General features: G+C 43.1%; 1 protein-coding gene across 2 annotated transcripts; it reads left to right on the top strand.

Annotated features, from left to right (window-relative positions):
* Positions 1-1872: 1872 nt before the first annotated feature.
* Positions 1873-15329, top strand: Lyzl1 (lysozyme-like 1). 2 transcript variants are annotated; one of them, NM_001108882.1, is made up of 5 exons: positions 1898-2014; positions 3608-3771; positions 4269-4427; positions 14214-14292; positions 14989-15324. In NM_001108882.1, the coding sequence occupies exons 2-5, from the start codon at positions 3633-3635 to the stop codon at positions 15056-15058; spliced, it is 447 nt and encodes a 148-aa protein (NP_001102352.1). In that variant the 5' UTR covers positions 1898-2014; positions 3608-3632; the 3' UTR covers positions 15059-15324. The 2 variants fall into 2 exon arrangements, with proteins under 2 accessions (XP_038951908.1, NP_001102352.1); XM_039095980.2 differs by lacking the exon at positions 3608-3771 and having other exon boundaries at positions 1873-2014; positions 14989-15329.
* Positions 15330-16515: the final 1186 nt, after the last annotated feature.

Here is a 16515-nt window from a genome sequence, read left to right as displayed (position 1 = left end):
CCTCTAACATCTTGGGGTCTCGAGGCAACTTCAACTTCACAGATTCTTGTTTCAATGTCTGGGATCCACACATTATCTTCTAGGCTACTCCAAACGGCTGGCATCACTTCTCCATCTCTGCCCTCTGCAGCACTCTAGGCTCTAGTTGACTCGACTACTGCTGCTGCTCTTGGTGGTCATCCTATGGTACTGGCATTTCCAATATGCTGGGGTCACCTGCTGAAATTAGGCTTCACCAATAGCCTCTCACGGGCTCCCTTCACGGTGCTAAGCTCAACTTTGCATGACCCCTTCAGTCTCAGGCTGTCAACTGCATCGGCAGCTTCACCTTCACCAATTCCTTTCCTGGCCTCTCACATTGCCAAGCCTCAGCTGCTCTTTATAACCCCTTCATGCCTTCAAAACCAGTACCACTTGGGTAATTTTTACTATGCCAAGTCCAGTTGTACCTGAGGTACAACTTTGGTTATCTCTGGAACTCAGCTTCTTTGTACTCTCAGAAAACTCTCACAAGATTTCACCTCAACGATGTTGTTCTCTTCTTAATTTGTGCTAATCTGTTAGTTCCAGCTAATCAGCATCAATTGTCTCAGAAACCCCTTCTATTCTTGACTCTAAGGCCAGAATCACATGGCTGAGTTCTGCTGCTTGCTGGGGCTGGAACATGGACCCCTTGTTCTATTACATTCTTCACTTCCTGAGCTTGGCTATCCTCGAACTTGCCCTGTTAACTGACCTTGAACTCAGAGATCTACATGCCTCTGTCTCCTGAGTTCTGGAACTAAAGTTGTGTACCACCACACATGGACCTAAGCTTTTATCTACTTTGAACTTGCTCTGTATCAGGCTGGCCTTGAACTCAAAGATGTGCATGCCTCTGTTTCCTGGGATTAGAGGTGTGTACCACTATGTCTGAGTCTAAACTTTCCATGGACAGGCTCTGGGACAGGCAGAACTGCAGAAATAGACCCTTGGTACCAATGTCTTTCATATTCCTACTAGGGTGGTCTGTTAATCCCTACTTAAAGCATTCCATTGTTTCCCAAATCCAAATTCAAAGTCTCCAAATCTACATTCTTCCAAACTAAAGCATGGTCAGGCTTATCACAGCAATATCCAACTCCTAGGACCACCTTCTGTTTTAGTTAGCATTTCCATTGCTATGAAGAGACACTATAAGCAAGGCAACACTTATAAAGGCAAACATTTAATTGGGACTGCTTTACAGATTCAGAGGTTTAGTCTAATATCATCATAGAAGGTAGCATGCATGTAGACATGGTGCAGAAGAGGAGCTGAGAGCCCTACATCTTATCTGAAGGCAGCTAGAAGACTGTCTTCTAGGCAGCTAGGAGGAGGGTCTCACAGTGACACACTTCCTCTAAGGCCACACATGCTCCAGTAAGGCCACTGCCTGGCCAAGTATATTCAAACTACCACAGATGCTAACCACATTACAAGTATTTTATTAGTCCTGGCAGTTCTTTGCACTTTTGTAAATTGTTTTCCTGTCTTCTTGGATGCTATTAAGTTGTACTTGAATTCTCCTGGTCTTCTAGAAATATTTTATTAATAGCAGTTTGCTTACAGCAAATACATTTTATGTTGATAAAACCGTTAATGTTAATTTAACCTCTATACTTTAAAATATGATATATATGTTGATAGTTGGTAAGACATGGAAGTGTAGGAACCTGTAATTGGATTTGGGCTTCATGCCCACTTAGTGATGATGGTTGGGATGAAGTTTAGAGATTGCCATTTTAGAGAGGTGATCTTACTTGGGAGACACTGGTTAAGTGGTCTAATGGCTCAGGCATATAGCAAGACTGTTCTGAACTTCAGGATTCTAGAACCTCCAGGCAACTGGAAACAAAAGACATAAGAATTCTTCCTTTGCTAAGGCACTACGGAGAAACCCTGAAGTTTGTGAAGGGTCACTTGTGCCTTATGAGAATCAGAAATGGCTTCAGGAGATTCAGGAAAGTACTGGGAACTACCACTCACTGACTGAGTAAGTAGAACCAGGTTCCTCCCACTGATCACCTAGGAAAATGATCTACAGACAGCACTGGGAATCTGCCTTCTCCATAAGAGCAGAGCCTCATCTGTTTGACCAGCTCAGCAAGGGCAAGCATTCAGCATTTCCAAACAGTTGCTTGGGGCTGCCATTGCTATGGCTCTTGTCTTAATATGTCTCTGAGCAGATTCTGATGCAGTGGATGAAATCTGACTTGATTTGTAGGCTCTGCATCTGACATCATTTATCTGACTTTGTGTACCTGGTATAAAGCCGCAGACCAACACATTTCCTATGAAGAGACAGATAGTATTGTAAATTTGGTGCTCTCCACCCTCTGACATGGTTCCTTGGGCCTGACACTGCGCTATGGAAACAGTCAAGCACAATGAACCTCCATATGGGCAGACTAAGGTTCCAATTAAACCTTACTTGGTAAACTACATCTAGTTTGCAAGTCTTGTCCTTCACCAGCACCAAGTTACTCCCTTGCTTAGAAACTGAAAGCCCCTCTGTGGTTCTCTACCAGTCCATGTTTGCACACAGAACCTGGTTTTCAACCTTACTTCTCAACTGGGGAATCCTTCTCTATAGGAATAATTAAAACCTTTAGAAGATTCTACACAGGTGCAGAAAACAACAATAGACAAAAACTGTACAAATCTTGAGTCAGTGTCCCAAGTAGGTATCAGAAACTTCACACCAGCCTCATCCACCAAAGCAGGGTTGCTTGAAGAAGGTATTATTTGTATGGGAGATCTTGTTGGAAGCCAGTCACTAGCAAGAAGGGCAACTCTTGCTTCTCCACCCCTTTAAACAACCTGTCACCAGCTTCCTTGGTTGTCCCTGTTCCTTATCTCTCAACAATTCCCACTTATGTGACCCATTGTCCTTTCTCCACTGTAATTCACCAGGCTAAACATAAAGGTACCTCAACTGGAGTAATAGTGCAGAGACCCCTAAAAACCAACCAACCAACCAACCAACCAACCAACCAAACAAACAAACAAACAAAAAACCCATCCAATCACAGTGTCAGATGAGAGGCTGATAGGTTTGAAGCAACACCTCTCCATCTGGAAAAGCATCAAACTTGGAGAATGACAGAGAATAGATCTTTTACCAAACCAACGTTCCATGTCTTCGTAGGTCCTCCTATATCTCATCTCTGGCTGCAATAAGAAAATTCTGAGTGCATATGTAGGGAGTGCCTCCCTCCATGTGCTCTTCTTTTGTCTTCTATGTAGACAGTTAAGGTGAAAATCTAGAAATGCCGTGATTTCCCCCTGGATATCAGTGAGGGAGGGCTCATTTCTGTTTGATTCTAAAGACACAGCAGCAAGGGCTCCAGTCTTATTCCTGCCCTGTGTACTGTGTCTGAGTGGGTTTTTTTTCTTTTTTCCCTGATGGAGGTTCAAAATGGTTCAAAATGGACAGAGAAGTACTCAGATGGGGTGGGGGGTCCACAATGAGAAAGTCCTAAGGCGGGGATGCCCACAAGCAGGTTTTCTCTATTCTGAGTTGCTCACTGATGACTGGTGGTCTGGGGGTGAATCGATGTCTGACTGCTCTCCTGATCTTCGGCAGGCTCTGCTTCCAACAGGCCTTCAGGATGAAGGCTGTCGGTGTCTTCGCCCTAATTATGAGCCTCGGCATAGTAGCAGAATCCAAAGTCTACACTCGATGTAAACTGGCAAAAGTCTTTGTGAAGGCCGGCCTGGACAATTACGGGGGATTTACCCTTGGAAACTGTGAGATTCCTCCCAAGCTTCCAGCCTCAATCTACCTTTGAGAGTTGGTGTCTGCTGAGGTGCTCTAGGTCCCCTCTGTTTTCACCTGGGGGTCTCCAGCTTGGCCGACTCTACCCCTACTAGAGATGGCTGCTAGCTCTTCACATGTTCTCCCAAACTGCACACTCCTCCCCCTCTACCGTCTTCCCATAGCCCTTGGTTTGTCCTTGCTACAGTCCTGTGTTCGTGACCTCAGGGAGGGAAAAGAAGAAGGATGCCATCCATCGCAGTGTGTGGAATAGGCTAGGCTTCCTCTCTCAGATGAGGCTTAGCTACTGGCTACTGTGCAGGTTCTGGTGTGGCACCCTGCTCCTGTACACGTCTCTGTATCTGGATGATATTTCTCATTTGTGTGTCCTGCCCAAAGGGCTGCTGGGAGGAAGCCACTGGATAGCATGTATAAAGAACTTCACCTCACAGAGCAGGCTGAGACAACATTTTTTCTCCTCCTCATTTAGGGCTCTGCATGGCATACTATGAGAGTCACTACAACACTTCAGCAGAGACTGTCCTGGAGGACGGGAGCACTGACTATGGCATTTTCCAGATAAACAGCTTCACGTGGTGCAGAAATGGAAAAAAACATCAGAAGAATCACTGCCATGTTGCCTGCTCAGGTACTGTTTCTGATTACCCAGATTCGGAGGAGCTTCAGGGCCAAAGATATAGATCAAAGGACATACACCTTATCTGCTTTAAAGCTCAGAGGTCATATTCACAAGTAAGTCTGCTCCAGGCCACGTGGATGACTCGGTAGCTTCCCCTGTGGAGTGTGTGTGCACAAATGGCTTATTCCTGTGAGGGTGGTTTTTAGTAAGCTCTCCGTGAAGACAGGATTGAACAAATGACCTAGTTCTTTTCATGGATTGAAACATTCCTATTGAAAACTGGGAAGCGTTCCTTGCCAAGGGCATAGTAGAGTTGATCTTCTTTGTGCCCAGGACCATTTCCTTGAGTGGATTAAGAAAAATGGGCTCAATTTCCACTTCTGAAAGAGTAGAAATTAAACTGAAATTCACTTCCTGCTCCTTCACTTCTGTTATTTCGGGACACTGTGTGGCCAGCATGGAAATCAGAAAGCAATAAAACATAGTGGTCATGTTCTGCTTCACTGAGCCTTACCCAGTAACAAGAGAATATGGACTCATACAAAAGCTAAGTCCTTGGCTGGGCAGGACAGGGATCAGTTGATGGGCTCCAGAGAAAACTGATATTTTAAGAAATTCCAGGGCTGGGGAACTATTGTATAATATTTGTCTGGCATGTTGGAAACTCTAAGGTCAATCTCTAGCTCTATCAAAAAAAGAAAAAGGGTTTTATGAAAACCTCTAATCTGGGATATGGAAGATATACAGGATTTGAGAATCCAGAGACAAGAATCATTCCAGGCAAAGGAAATAGTAAAACAAAGAACTCACATGGAAATGTTTAGGGGCAGGGGAATACTGAGACAGTCTTCTCATGGGGAAGAAAAGGAAACTAAAGAGACATGGCAAACAGGGTAGAAAAGGCTAGAAACTGCTTTTGAGGGGTGAATGGCGGCTGGGCATGATTTGCAAGAAGGGGGTGACATAGGTCAAAGAAGATGCCACCTAAGCATCACAGTGTCAACTGTAGTGAGAGCAAGTCCTCAGTGGTGGTCACCAGGGGAGAAGCTGGAAATAGGGGGAGGAGCTGGACATAGGGGAGGGAGCTGGACATAGGAGGAGGAGCTAGTGAAAAGGAAACCCAACTATGAAACAGGTAGGAAAGATCCAGGAAGAACGCTATGTTTCCTCTCTCAATTATAGATATATTCCCAATACCTAGAACATTATCTGGCTATTGTTGGTGATCACAAAATACTCACTTATTAAAGACAGAAACAATAAAGGACAGAGTTGAAGTCAGTCATAAAATATTCTCATCCACATCCTTGGGGAGCAGAAACTGTTTTAATTGATCTTTGGTACATTCAAAGACAAGCAGCACTATTGTTGCATGGACAGAGAACCAAATCATGCATTGATTGATCTAGAGGATTGTCCATACTCAATATTAATGCAGAATAGTCATAGACTTCCGAGGCAACCCCTAGTTCTTTACCAGCCTTCAATATAAAACACTGTTCCCTGGGTCTACTTCTCCTTGATTTTAGGTTTCTTTTCTGAATCCATTCAAAGCAAATTTGTGCTGTCTTACAGTTGAGGGCTATTGATGTCATGTAGCAGATTCCTTTTCAGCTTTATATCTTCTGTGCTCAAACTGCCTGTATCCTTCTCTTCCGGAAGGTAAGACTTTTCAACCCTCCTAGGTCCAGGTCAATCTCATTAGCATTCTCTAACTGCTTGTTCATAGGGACTTCCTGTTAAGTGAGATCATTAGACCTGTGCATTTCCGTACACAGAGCTGAATAGTGGCACTCCTGAAGGTTTGTTCTCTACTTTGGTTACTTTTAATTATCAACTAGATTAGTTTGAGGGACAGCTAGACCACTAATGAGGCACACCTCTGAGCATGTCTGTGAAGGTGTTCACTGAGTTTAACTGAGGAAGAAAGATGTGCCCTAAATGTAGGCAGCACCCTCCCATGATTGGAATAAAGAGGATGAAAGGAGCTGGGGATAGCGATATGTGCCTTTAATCCCAGCACTCAGAAAGCAGAGGCAGATGGATCTCTGTGGATTCAAAGACAGCCTAGACTATAGAGTGAGTTCCAGGGCAGCTTGAGCTACATAGTGAAACCCTGTCTTGGAAAAAGAGAGAGAGAGAGAGAGAGAGAGAGAGAGAGAGAGAGAGAGAGAGAGAGAGAGAGAGGAAGGAGGAGGAGAAAGAGGAGGAGGAAGATAGGAGAGGAGAGAGGGAGAGAGACAGAGACAGAGAAAGAGAAGAAAAGAAAAGGGGTGGAAGGAGAAGGGAGTTGAGCAGCATCCATGAAACCATTTCTGTGTGAGCCAATGCATGATTTTAACCCTTTCACAGCACTATAAGAAAAGCTTGTGCTGCTAAGCCACAATGCTTGTGGTCAGTTGGGTGCTTGTGGTCAGCTGGGAGGATCAATAGAAGACCACATGACATCATCCCCACTTGGTAGCCACTGTGTTCATCAGGGGTCATTGATAAAGCTAGAACAAGAGGAAACAGGGCATCTTGAGAACAGAACAAAGAAAGCATTTGGGATTTAGCAACTGGTGACAGAAGGCAAAGCTTGAATGATTAGAGAAGGAAAATACCATGAGGAAATCTCTCATAGCAACATGGGGGGGTGGAGAGAAAGATGGAAATCAGGAGAAATAAGGACAAGATAATAAACAATATTGCAGAATACAATGATACATGACTTGCTAGGAGAGCAGAAAAACGTACAACCGTTCCATCTCACTTCCCCCCACAGAACAACATACACAAAATACCCAAACTAAGGGCTAGGACTCCAGTACCTGAGATCTGCCATGTGATTCATATTATGGAGGCTCACTCTCAGGCTCATCCTCCCCAAATTACTGAACGGTAAAGAGAAACGAAATCCACTGTGTTCCTACTAAGAGAAAGAATGTTTGTGTTCCACACAGAAGATTAAACAACATAACATTTCTCAACTGCAACACTGGTGTAGTAGAAAGAGAAGAGGTATCTAATTCCGAAGAAGAGTAACTTCCAACAGAAATTCCTTCCTTAGTCAAATCATCAGTATATTTTGAGTATCATGAATACATTTTTGGACAATTTAAAAACTAAAAACTTCACCTTGTATATCACATGGTGTCCTGACTTCACAGAAAACTCAGTTTATAATTATGGAAAAAAATTAAGTATTAATTCTTTGATAATACCATAGTTTATTTTGATCATGCTTCCCCTGTACGCCACCTCCTCTTAGATTCATCCTTCTACCTCCCCTCCATGCACGTTTATGTTCTTCCTTCCCCCTCTCTCCTCAATGAGTCCAGTCTGTGTTGCCCAACTAGTCTTAAAAGTGGGGTCTAGAGTATGGTTGACCTATCAGGTTTCATACCACTAAAGAAAATGAACTCTCCCAGCAGATATCAAACTCTAGTAATTCCTCAGCTCATAGTAACATTTCATGCCCACCTCTACTTTCCCTGCTGGGATTCTTTGTGACTTGAGACTTTCATGGCCTTATGCATGTTGTCACAACCTCTGTAAGTAGTTCGTATGTATATGTCCCCTTGTGTCTGAAAAAGGGTTCCCTTGAAGTTATCCATCACCTCTGACTCTTTCAGACTTTTTTTAAAAATTTTATTTATTTTATGTATGTGAGTACACTGCAACTGTTTTCAGACACACCAGAAGAGGGCACCAGATCTTGTTATAGATGGTTGCAAGCCACCATGTGGTTGCTGGGAATTGAACTCAGGACCTCTGGAAGAGCAGTCAGTGCTCTTAACCACTGAGCCATCTCTCCAGCCCTCTTTCAGACTTTCTAACCCCTCTTCTGTAAAGATCCCAAGACTTTCAGGGAGGGTGGTGGATATCCCACTGGGGACTAAGCACTGTGTTTTCTCAACTAGTCATCTTCACTAGTTGAGGGTCTCACTATTAATTGTTATCTGCCTCAAAAGAAAGTTTCTCTAATAAGGGCCAAGTGATGTTCTGATCTCTGAGCATAGTAAAAAGCCTTTAGGAATCATTTTCATATTGTGTCAATTTGGCATAATAATACTATTGAGTCGTCCCTAGGTTCAATAGGTACAGCCATAGATTCTCAGCTATGCCAACAGTGCCAGGTCTGGGTTTCGTCTATGGAGCAGGCCTTAGATCCTATCAGAAAGTGGTTGGTTACATTCATGCCACTATTTCACTGGTGGGCATATCTTGTCAGGATGGTCATTATTATAGATTACGAGGCAAGATTTAAATTACCCTTCTCTTCCAGCAGCATGCATGACCCAGGGCTGTGACCAGTTTCTCACTGAAGAATCTGTGGAGGAGACACGACATTTCTTTGGGGACACAGCTATGTTAAGTGACCTAGAGAAAAATATAGATGGAAATAACCCCAGACTCATTGTCCTCCCTCTTTCCCTATCTACCACTGTTCACACCCTGACTTAAATCGTGGGACGTCAGAGGACATGGAAGTCCATTGGTGGCTTCTCTCTGGATCTGCTTGTCAGTACGCAGAGCATGGTGAATAAGAATATGGAGGAAGATTCCAGCATGCCCCCCCCCATGGAAGTTTTTCACCAAGAGGATAAATTAAAGCAAGAAAAACAAAGACACAAATATAGCGGGACTTTCTCAGACCCACTAGTGGTATAAATAACAACACAGAGGCTTTTTAATATTTTAAAGCTTAGGTCTTTTAGCTAGGACAGTTTCTCAGCCAGCTGTCTAGCTTAACCCAACTAATCCTGGCACTGTGTCCTGCTATGTGGCTAGATCTGCCTCTCTGATGTGCTCTGGTCTGGCTGTTAAACTCTATGTCCACTGGTGAATCTTCCAAGACTCATTTCATCTCTCAGCATCCCCCCTTCTCTCTCAAAAGTTCTGCCTTCCACTTTCTGTCCAGCTATTAGCCCTCAGGTCTTTATTGCAGCCAATCAGATACAATTCCAAATTGCCTCTAGGTTAGTGAGGAAAGACGCATGTTTTAAAATATGATGCTGAGATGGGCCATAGAAATAACAATACCCGGATCCTGCCAGCATTTAGCTCTCTTTGGGTACAGAATTAACAACTGAAAATACAAGGACATACCTTCACACAATGTGGCCCAACACACAAATCAGGAAAAAAGAAATCCAGTAAGCAGGACCTCAGCAAAGGAGAAAGGCCAGTGCAATGTTCAGTATGACCTAGGGAATATACATAATTATAGGTTTTACAGCCTTAACAATTGATCTTTGCTCTCAAGCACAGTTTGTCTCCATGGCAAAGAAGCATTTAAAGAAAGCTTGGGGGCTCTGTAGTTATCAAACAGATAACACTTCTGTCTTGTCTTAGCTCTGTTGAGAGTGAGAAAGATATTCTTCAATCATTGGCTCTCATAGTTTTGTTTCTTCTTTCTAATATATGCATTTCTGAAGCTCTGTTAATAGGTACATGCTTATTGATGATGGTGTTCTTCTCAGTGGGCAAGCCATGCTCTCACTAGAGTATGTGCCTCCCCTTAACCAGAGTACCATCTCTTAAAGACACAGAAAGCAGCCTGGTGGTAACCCCAGCTCCTCCTGGGAAGTGTCCACATGGCCACTTTCCCCTCTCTCCTTTCACTTTTTAAAAATTTTTATTTTTCTTGGATGTTTCATGTATTTACATTTCAAATGTTATCCCCGTTCCCCCCTCTACCATACTCCCTCCCCCTCCCCCTGCTTCTATGAGGATGCTCCCACTCTCACCCACCCACTCCAACCTCAATTCCCTGGCATTCCCCTACATTGGGGGAATGGGCTTTCACAGGACCAAGGGCTTCTCCTCCTATTAATGCTGGATAAGGCCATCCTCTTCTACCTTTGTGACTGGAGTCATGTGTTCCTCAATGTGTACTCATTGGTTGCTTGTTTAGTCCCTGGGAGCTCTAGTGGGGTCTAGTTGGTTGATATTGTTGTTCTTCCTATGATGTTGCAAACCCCTTCAGCTCCTTCAGTCTATTCTCTAACTCCTACATTGGGGTCCCCTTGTTCAGTCAAATGGTTAGCTACAACCATCCTCATCGGTATCAGTGGGGCTCTGGCAGAGCCTCTCAGGAGACACCCATATCTGGCTCTTGTCAGCAAGTACATCTTGGTATTAGGAATAGTGACTGGGTTTAGTGGCTGTATCTGGGATGGATCCCCAGGTGGAGCAGTCTCTGGATGGCCTTTTCTTCAGTCCCTACTCTACTCTCTGTCCCTGTATTTTCTCCTGTGAGTATTTTGTTCTCCCTTCTAAGAGGAATGAAGCATCCACATTTTGAGCTTCACATGATCTGTGAATTTTTTCTTAGGCATTCCAAGTTTTTGGACTAATATCCACTTATCAGTGAGGGCATACCATATGTGTTCTGTTGTGACTAGGTTACCTCACTCAGGATGATATTTTCTAGTTCCATCCATTCACCTATGAATTTCATGAAGTCATTGTTTTTAATAGCTGAGTAGTACTCCATTGTGTAGATGTACCACATTTTCTGTATCCATTCCTCTGTTGAAGGGCATCTGGGTTCTTTCCAGCTTCTGGCTATTATAAATAAGGCTGCTATGAACATAGTGGAGCACGTGTCCTTGTTATATGTTGGAGCATCTTTTGGATATAGGCCCAGGAGTGGTATAACTGAGTCTTCAGATAATACTATGTCCAGTTTTCTGAGAAACCGCCATACTGTTTTCCAGAGTGGTTGTACTAGCTTGCAATCCCACCAACAATGGAGGAGTGTTCCTTTTTCTCCACATTCTTGCCATCATCTGCTGTCACCTCAGTTTTTTTATCTTAGCCATTCTGACTGGTGTGAGATGGAATCTTAGGGTTGTTTTGATTTGCTTTAAAATAGAAAACAGAATGTTGGCTTTACACCCAGAATCAGCCTTCAGTGTCTGCTCTACTTTATCTTCGGGCAGAAACGCAGTAATCAGGAACAATGTCCTTCTGTATTACTGTATAGAAGTAGCCACATTGTCGTAAAACCCTAGAAACCAGTTGACTTTAGGTATCTGCACAAAGTACATGACATTACATGCATGTATAGTATAGATTGACATATATATATACATATACATACATACATACATACATACATACATATGCATTTTTATTTTAAAACTGTATTTCTAAAACCCCCACCTTCCTTCTTCAAACTACTCAGGCAGACCTTAGTTTTAAGTGCTTGCTGTCATTTAACTGTGTTTCCCCCTCCCCAGTTCATATGTAGAAATTCATGTGACTGGTATTTGAAGTGGGGTATTTGGAAAGCAGTTCAGGTTAGATGAGGGTGAAAGAAGTGGGACCCTATCTTGGCATTAGTGATTTTATAGGATGGGGAGGGAGGCCTGCATGAGCATGTCTGTAATGTGCTCTCAGTTAGCAGACACCAGCAATATGCTCTAAACTAAACTTATTTATAAATTGTCTAGTTCTTGGCATTCATTTTCTTAGGGCACCAGAAGATGGACTAAGTAAATATTCACATTATAAATTAAAATACCCAAATATACGCATGCACATATGCATATTTATGAATGTCCTGATATAATGGCAATCTTTATTTTCTTTCAAAACATAGGCTTTGCCAATGACAGATGGCTTTGCCAATGAGAGACGGTTACAGGAAAGAAAGTGATTGCTGGTGTCTGCACAGAGTGTAGTCCATGAGTGCTAATCTTGGTTCTCACTGGATTAGCATCTAAGTTGGCCTTTGTTACTTCAGAGAAGAGAAAGAGATGTAAGGCAGAACCATGGAGCTTGTAATTATTTGGGAGGCAGGAGGAGGCATGGGGACTTGGACATGCTCTAACTGGAAGCAAGCACTTCTTTGAAAACAACTGCTGCTGTTTTCTGGTGTAGAATGTAGCGTAAACCATCCCTCTACATACGGATCCTGAAGAACTGTTCCTATTCTTGTTCGACTAGACAGAATTGTCTATTAAGAGTAAATTGAGCAGAAACAGTTATTGGCATGAATCCTTCTAAAAGCCTGTTGCCTTTCCCAACTTCTGCCCTCTGCTGCCCCTGTGTGGTGATTTCTCTGTTTCAACATCTCTGCTCTGCATCTGGTTCCTTATTTCTCAGCCCCAAGCTTCGTAAACCCTAAGTTAATCCAATCATTTTCAGGAGACTTTCTTCCTTCCTTTCTTTCTTTCTTTCTTTCTTTCTTTCTTTCTTTCTTTCTTTCTTTCTCTTTCTTTCTCTCTCTTTCTTCCTCTCTCCCTCCCTCCTTCCTTCCTTCCTTCCTTTCTTTCTTTCTTTCTTTCTAACTTTCTTTCTTTCACAGTATTGATTTTCTGTCATCCAGACTGAGCTCATACTTAATATATAGCTGGGGCTGACCTTGAACTCATAACTTTCTTGCCTATACTTCCTAAGAACTAGAATCACAGGCATGCTCCACCACACTCAGCTCCAAGTAGCGCTCCAAGCTGTCAAACAACTTCCTCCATCATGCTCTCTTCCCTAATCCAACAGCACCTGATCCTGCTGTGAGTGAACCCTATTCAGGGCTCAAACTGTGCTCCAGGACCAACTCTTGACCTAAGACACATACATAGGATGTACTCTACACAGAAGAATAGAACAAGACAGGTTCCCCCCTCACAATGTATGATGTTCCCTTCCCACCTCTAGGGACATCATCAATTCCACTTGCTCTAGGGTCAACCTAGTCACTTCTAAAAACAGGCTCGTTTACTGGGCATGTGGGCTCAGTTTATAGAGACAATGAATGTTGTGAGTATTAATGGGCATTGTCATACAGATACTTACTGTGTGTCTGACACAGTAGATGTTATGTTAACTGAATTAACTGATGGCAATGAATAGCTGTTGTAGATATGTGTGTTTCTAGAAACAAGACTTACACGCCGGCAAAGCTCTGCTTCTCTTGGTGACACTAAACAGAAAGCAATGGTTTGTACACCGTTTCATCTGCTCCTGCCTCCAGATCAATCCAGTCTCAATTTTTTTCCCTTGTTAAGTGGTAGATTGTTTTAAATCAAAATAAGTCACATTTTGAATAAATTTGCTTGAAGGAAATGTCATGACCACAATCTTCTAAGAAAAGTAGTATTAAAACTAAGCCAGCACACTGAAGGAAAAATTTACAAACAATTGCCTATTATGATGTTTTATTAAAATGTGACATTTCAAGTCAGTGTTTCTTATTTCTGGTTGCTTTTTTTTCTGACAGTCAGAATAATGCATTTCTATTGTAAAATGTTAGGCTACACAGCAATGGTGTCAAATTGATGACCACCGCTGGGAGCTAGACCTCAGTAAGACACTGGCAAGTCCACAATCTTTTCCAAAGCTGTTAAATGGACCTTGTGTAAAGGTCAGAAATAACTCAGGGTCAAGGTGTAAGTGTGTATTCTCTCATCTCTGGGACAACCAGGTCTAGGGGCCCATACTTCGTACTACAATAGATAGCAAAAGACCAAACCTCAACACTTTTCTTTTTCTTTTCTTTTCTTCTTTATTTGTCTGATGTTTGACTTTTTCAGTCATGTTTACATCAAGGAGGCTTGGAGGCCATTTCTAGGCAGGTAGTAACCACCATTCTCTCCTCAGGTAGGCCATAGTGAGGACAGCCTTAAAACAAAACCTGTATTATTGGTGAGGAAATTCATGGGTTTTTGTTCTGTAGGGAAAGTCACAGATCTTCCAAGCCTCTTCCAGAAAACTGCAGAGAGAGGCTCTGGCATAAGGCGCTCTGGCATAACAACCCCCAGACAGCTGAAGCCCTACTGACCCTCACATCCCCTTTCTTTACAGCACTGACCACTGATGACCTCACAGATGCCATTCTCTGTGCCAAGAAAATTGTTAAGGAGACACAAGGGATGAACTATTGGTGAGTGTGTCCTTGGGAGACAGGGCTAGCATGCATAGACAGTGATGTTAGTGATGTGAGATCTACAGTGTGTCTGTTCACCTTGGCTAGCATAGACATGAAAAACTGCTACCTATAGAGTGGTCCAAACAAGAGACCTGGGTGTGTTGATACTCATCCCGTGAGAGTGTGGGTCCAGAGGAGCACAGTACAAACAAGTATGGGGAAAGTCTTGCTGTCTTGTGAAGGGAAGAGGCATTTATTGATACACCAAGTAGCAGGAAGCCTGGCTTTGCTCTGGATTCATGACAATGAGACTGCAGCAATATTTGGTGGAGATAAAAAAGAGTAGAGAGGAGGAAATGGTCCAGTCTGTGAATGACAACTGGGCAAAAACCTCACCTAAGACTGAAAAGGATCCATGTCTTTCAGCTGTATGTCTAATGAATACTGCTGATCAGGCTGCTCATTTGGTAGGTCAGAGCTGTGGGTCTTAGGGATCCATCCTTACCAAACTAGTTTGCTTGTTGGTGAGGCCAATAGTGACTAGGAGAAATTGGGGTGAGGGTGGAAGGACAGAAGGCATCAATGAAACAGAAGAATGGCAACTTTGGATGTTGGAAGCAGGTTAACTGGTAGTACCTTCTGGAGGTTACAACTACAGTCATTTGGTTGGTGCACTTTCTTCCACTGTCCCCATTTCTATCTCCTCCTCAGGCAGGGCTGGAAGAAGAACTGTGAGAGCAAAGACTCGTCTGATTGGAAAAGAGGATGCGATGTTTCCTGATCTGCAGCAGGTGCAAGGGCGCTTTGCCATGACTCCTCAGATCCGTAATGAGTATCCCTTTTCCTCACAGGATCCCTTCTCAACATTGGAGAGGGGATCCAAGGTGTATTTTAAGAAAGTAAATATTTCCCTTTCTATGTCTTCACTTCTCTTTGATCTAAGTTCAGAGATGTCAGAATAACTTGATGATGTTAGTACTTGGAAAATCACCTCCACAATGTCTAAGGACTGCAGAGAATAAACTTTTCTTCTTTGTTGTAAAGATTCCCAAGGATGTAGCCATGACTTATTTGTTCAAACATGAGACTTTTGAAGGTTAAAAGTTGTGCCACTAAGGAACCTTACAAAGGCTGCCAGCCAGTTTGCCAATTCCTACATCCTCAAGAGACTGTGGCCAATCTTTCTGGCCAGGGAACATTTCTCAGATCAACACTGCTGGAGAGGACACTCCTGCATCCTGCGTAGAATTCTGATGGCAATTCTTATGGGACAAAAAGATGAAAATCATGGTACTTATCACCAACATACACAATATCCACTCAAATTAAACCTACCAAACTCCACTTGACTGTCAGGTTCAAAAGAAACTCAATGCAAATGGATATCTGTGGTATCCATTAGCATACAAAGTGCATGCTGGCTTCTAGGCTCTCCCAGTAATACCTCTCTGGCTCTTCTCAGCTCTTCTCACCCAACCCCCTACCCTAAATGTCTCAGGCTCATGAGCTTCCCTTCTCCCAGCTTCCTATTCCTATATAACCCTGATTTTTCAGCACCCTTTCTCCTCACATTATACAATATCAAACTGTCTTCATCTCAACATTCGCAGATTAGATCAGCTTGGCCTTGACCTGATGACCACATAAAAGGAGTCTACCCACAATGCGGTGGCCTGAGGACATCATCCCCCAGATATTTCTAGGATGGCTCTGCTAGATATGGGGATGACTCCTCCTGCCAATGCACACAGCAGGATGGCTCTGCCCCATGGGTCACATTCCGTTTCCTGTATTTTTCTGTCTCTCTGGGCCATAGTTGGCTGAAGCTGCTTTGTTCTAAAACTGAAGTGAAAGTAGTAACTTGTTGAGTGCAAGCTGATGTACACTGCACCGACTAAGGGTTGTTGGAGAAATGTGTTACAAAGCAATAAGCCTCCACTAGGACAAAGTTCCCAGCTGATGAACACTGTCCCAACCCTTCCAAACCCTTCAGTGTTCCTTTGTGGCCATTGCCCAACTTTGACCATGGCTTACTTCATACCCTCTAGCTTAAGAGGGACCCCCAATCTTTGAACAATCATGAGAGCTATTTGTCAAAGAAGACACACCAGTATTGTCATAATTTAACAAGCATCATAAGCCACGGAAGAAAATGCTTTTGAAAACCATTTAACGATTGAAAAATAATTATATCAGATGACTTAAGAAAAACTGAAAGAAAGGAGAATCCCCTAAGGT

This window comes from Rattus norvegicus, chromosome 17 (genome assembly GCF_036323735.1).
Source record: "Rattus norvegicus strain BN/NHsdMcwi chromosome 17, GRCr8, whole genome shotgun sequence".
In the NCBI taxonomy this organism is placed as follows: Eukaryota; Metazoa; Chordata; class Mammalia; order Rodentia; family Muridae; genus Rattus; species Rattus norvegicus.
The sequence above is the reverse complement of the archived record's forward strand: the minus strand, read 5'-3'. Positions and strand labels throughout refer to the sequence as shown.

Coding starts and splice junctions, on each gene's coding strand:
- Lyzl1 (NM_001108882.1), top strand. CDS start 3,633: ATGAAGGCTGTCGGTGTCTTCGCCCTAATTATGAGCCTCGGCATAGTA. Junction 3,772..4,268: donor GGGATTTACCCTTGGAAACT/GTGAGATTCCTC, acceptor CTCCTCATTTAG/GGCTCTGCATGGCATACTAT. Junction 14,293..14,988: donor ACACAAGGGATGAACTATTG/GTGAGTGTGTCC, acceptor TCTCCTCCTCAG/GCAGGGCTGGAAGAAGAACT.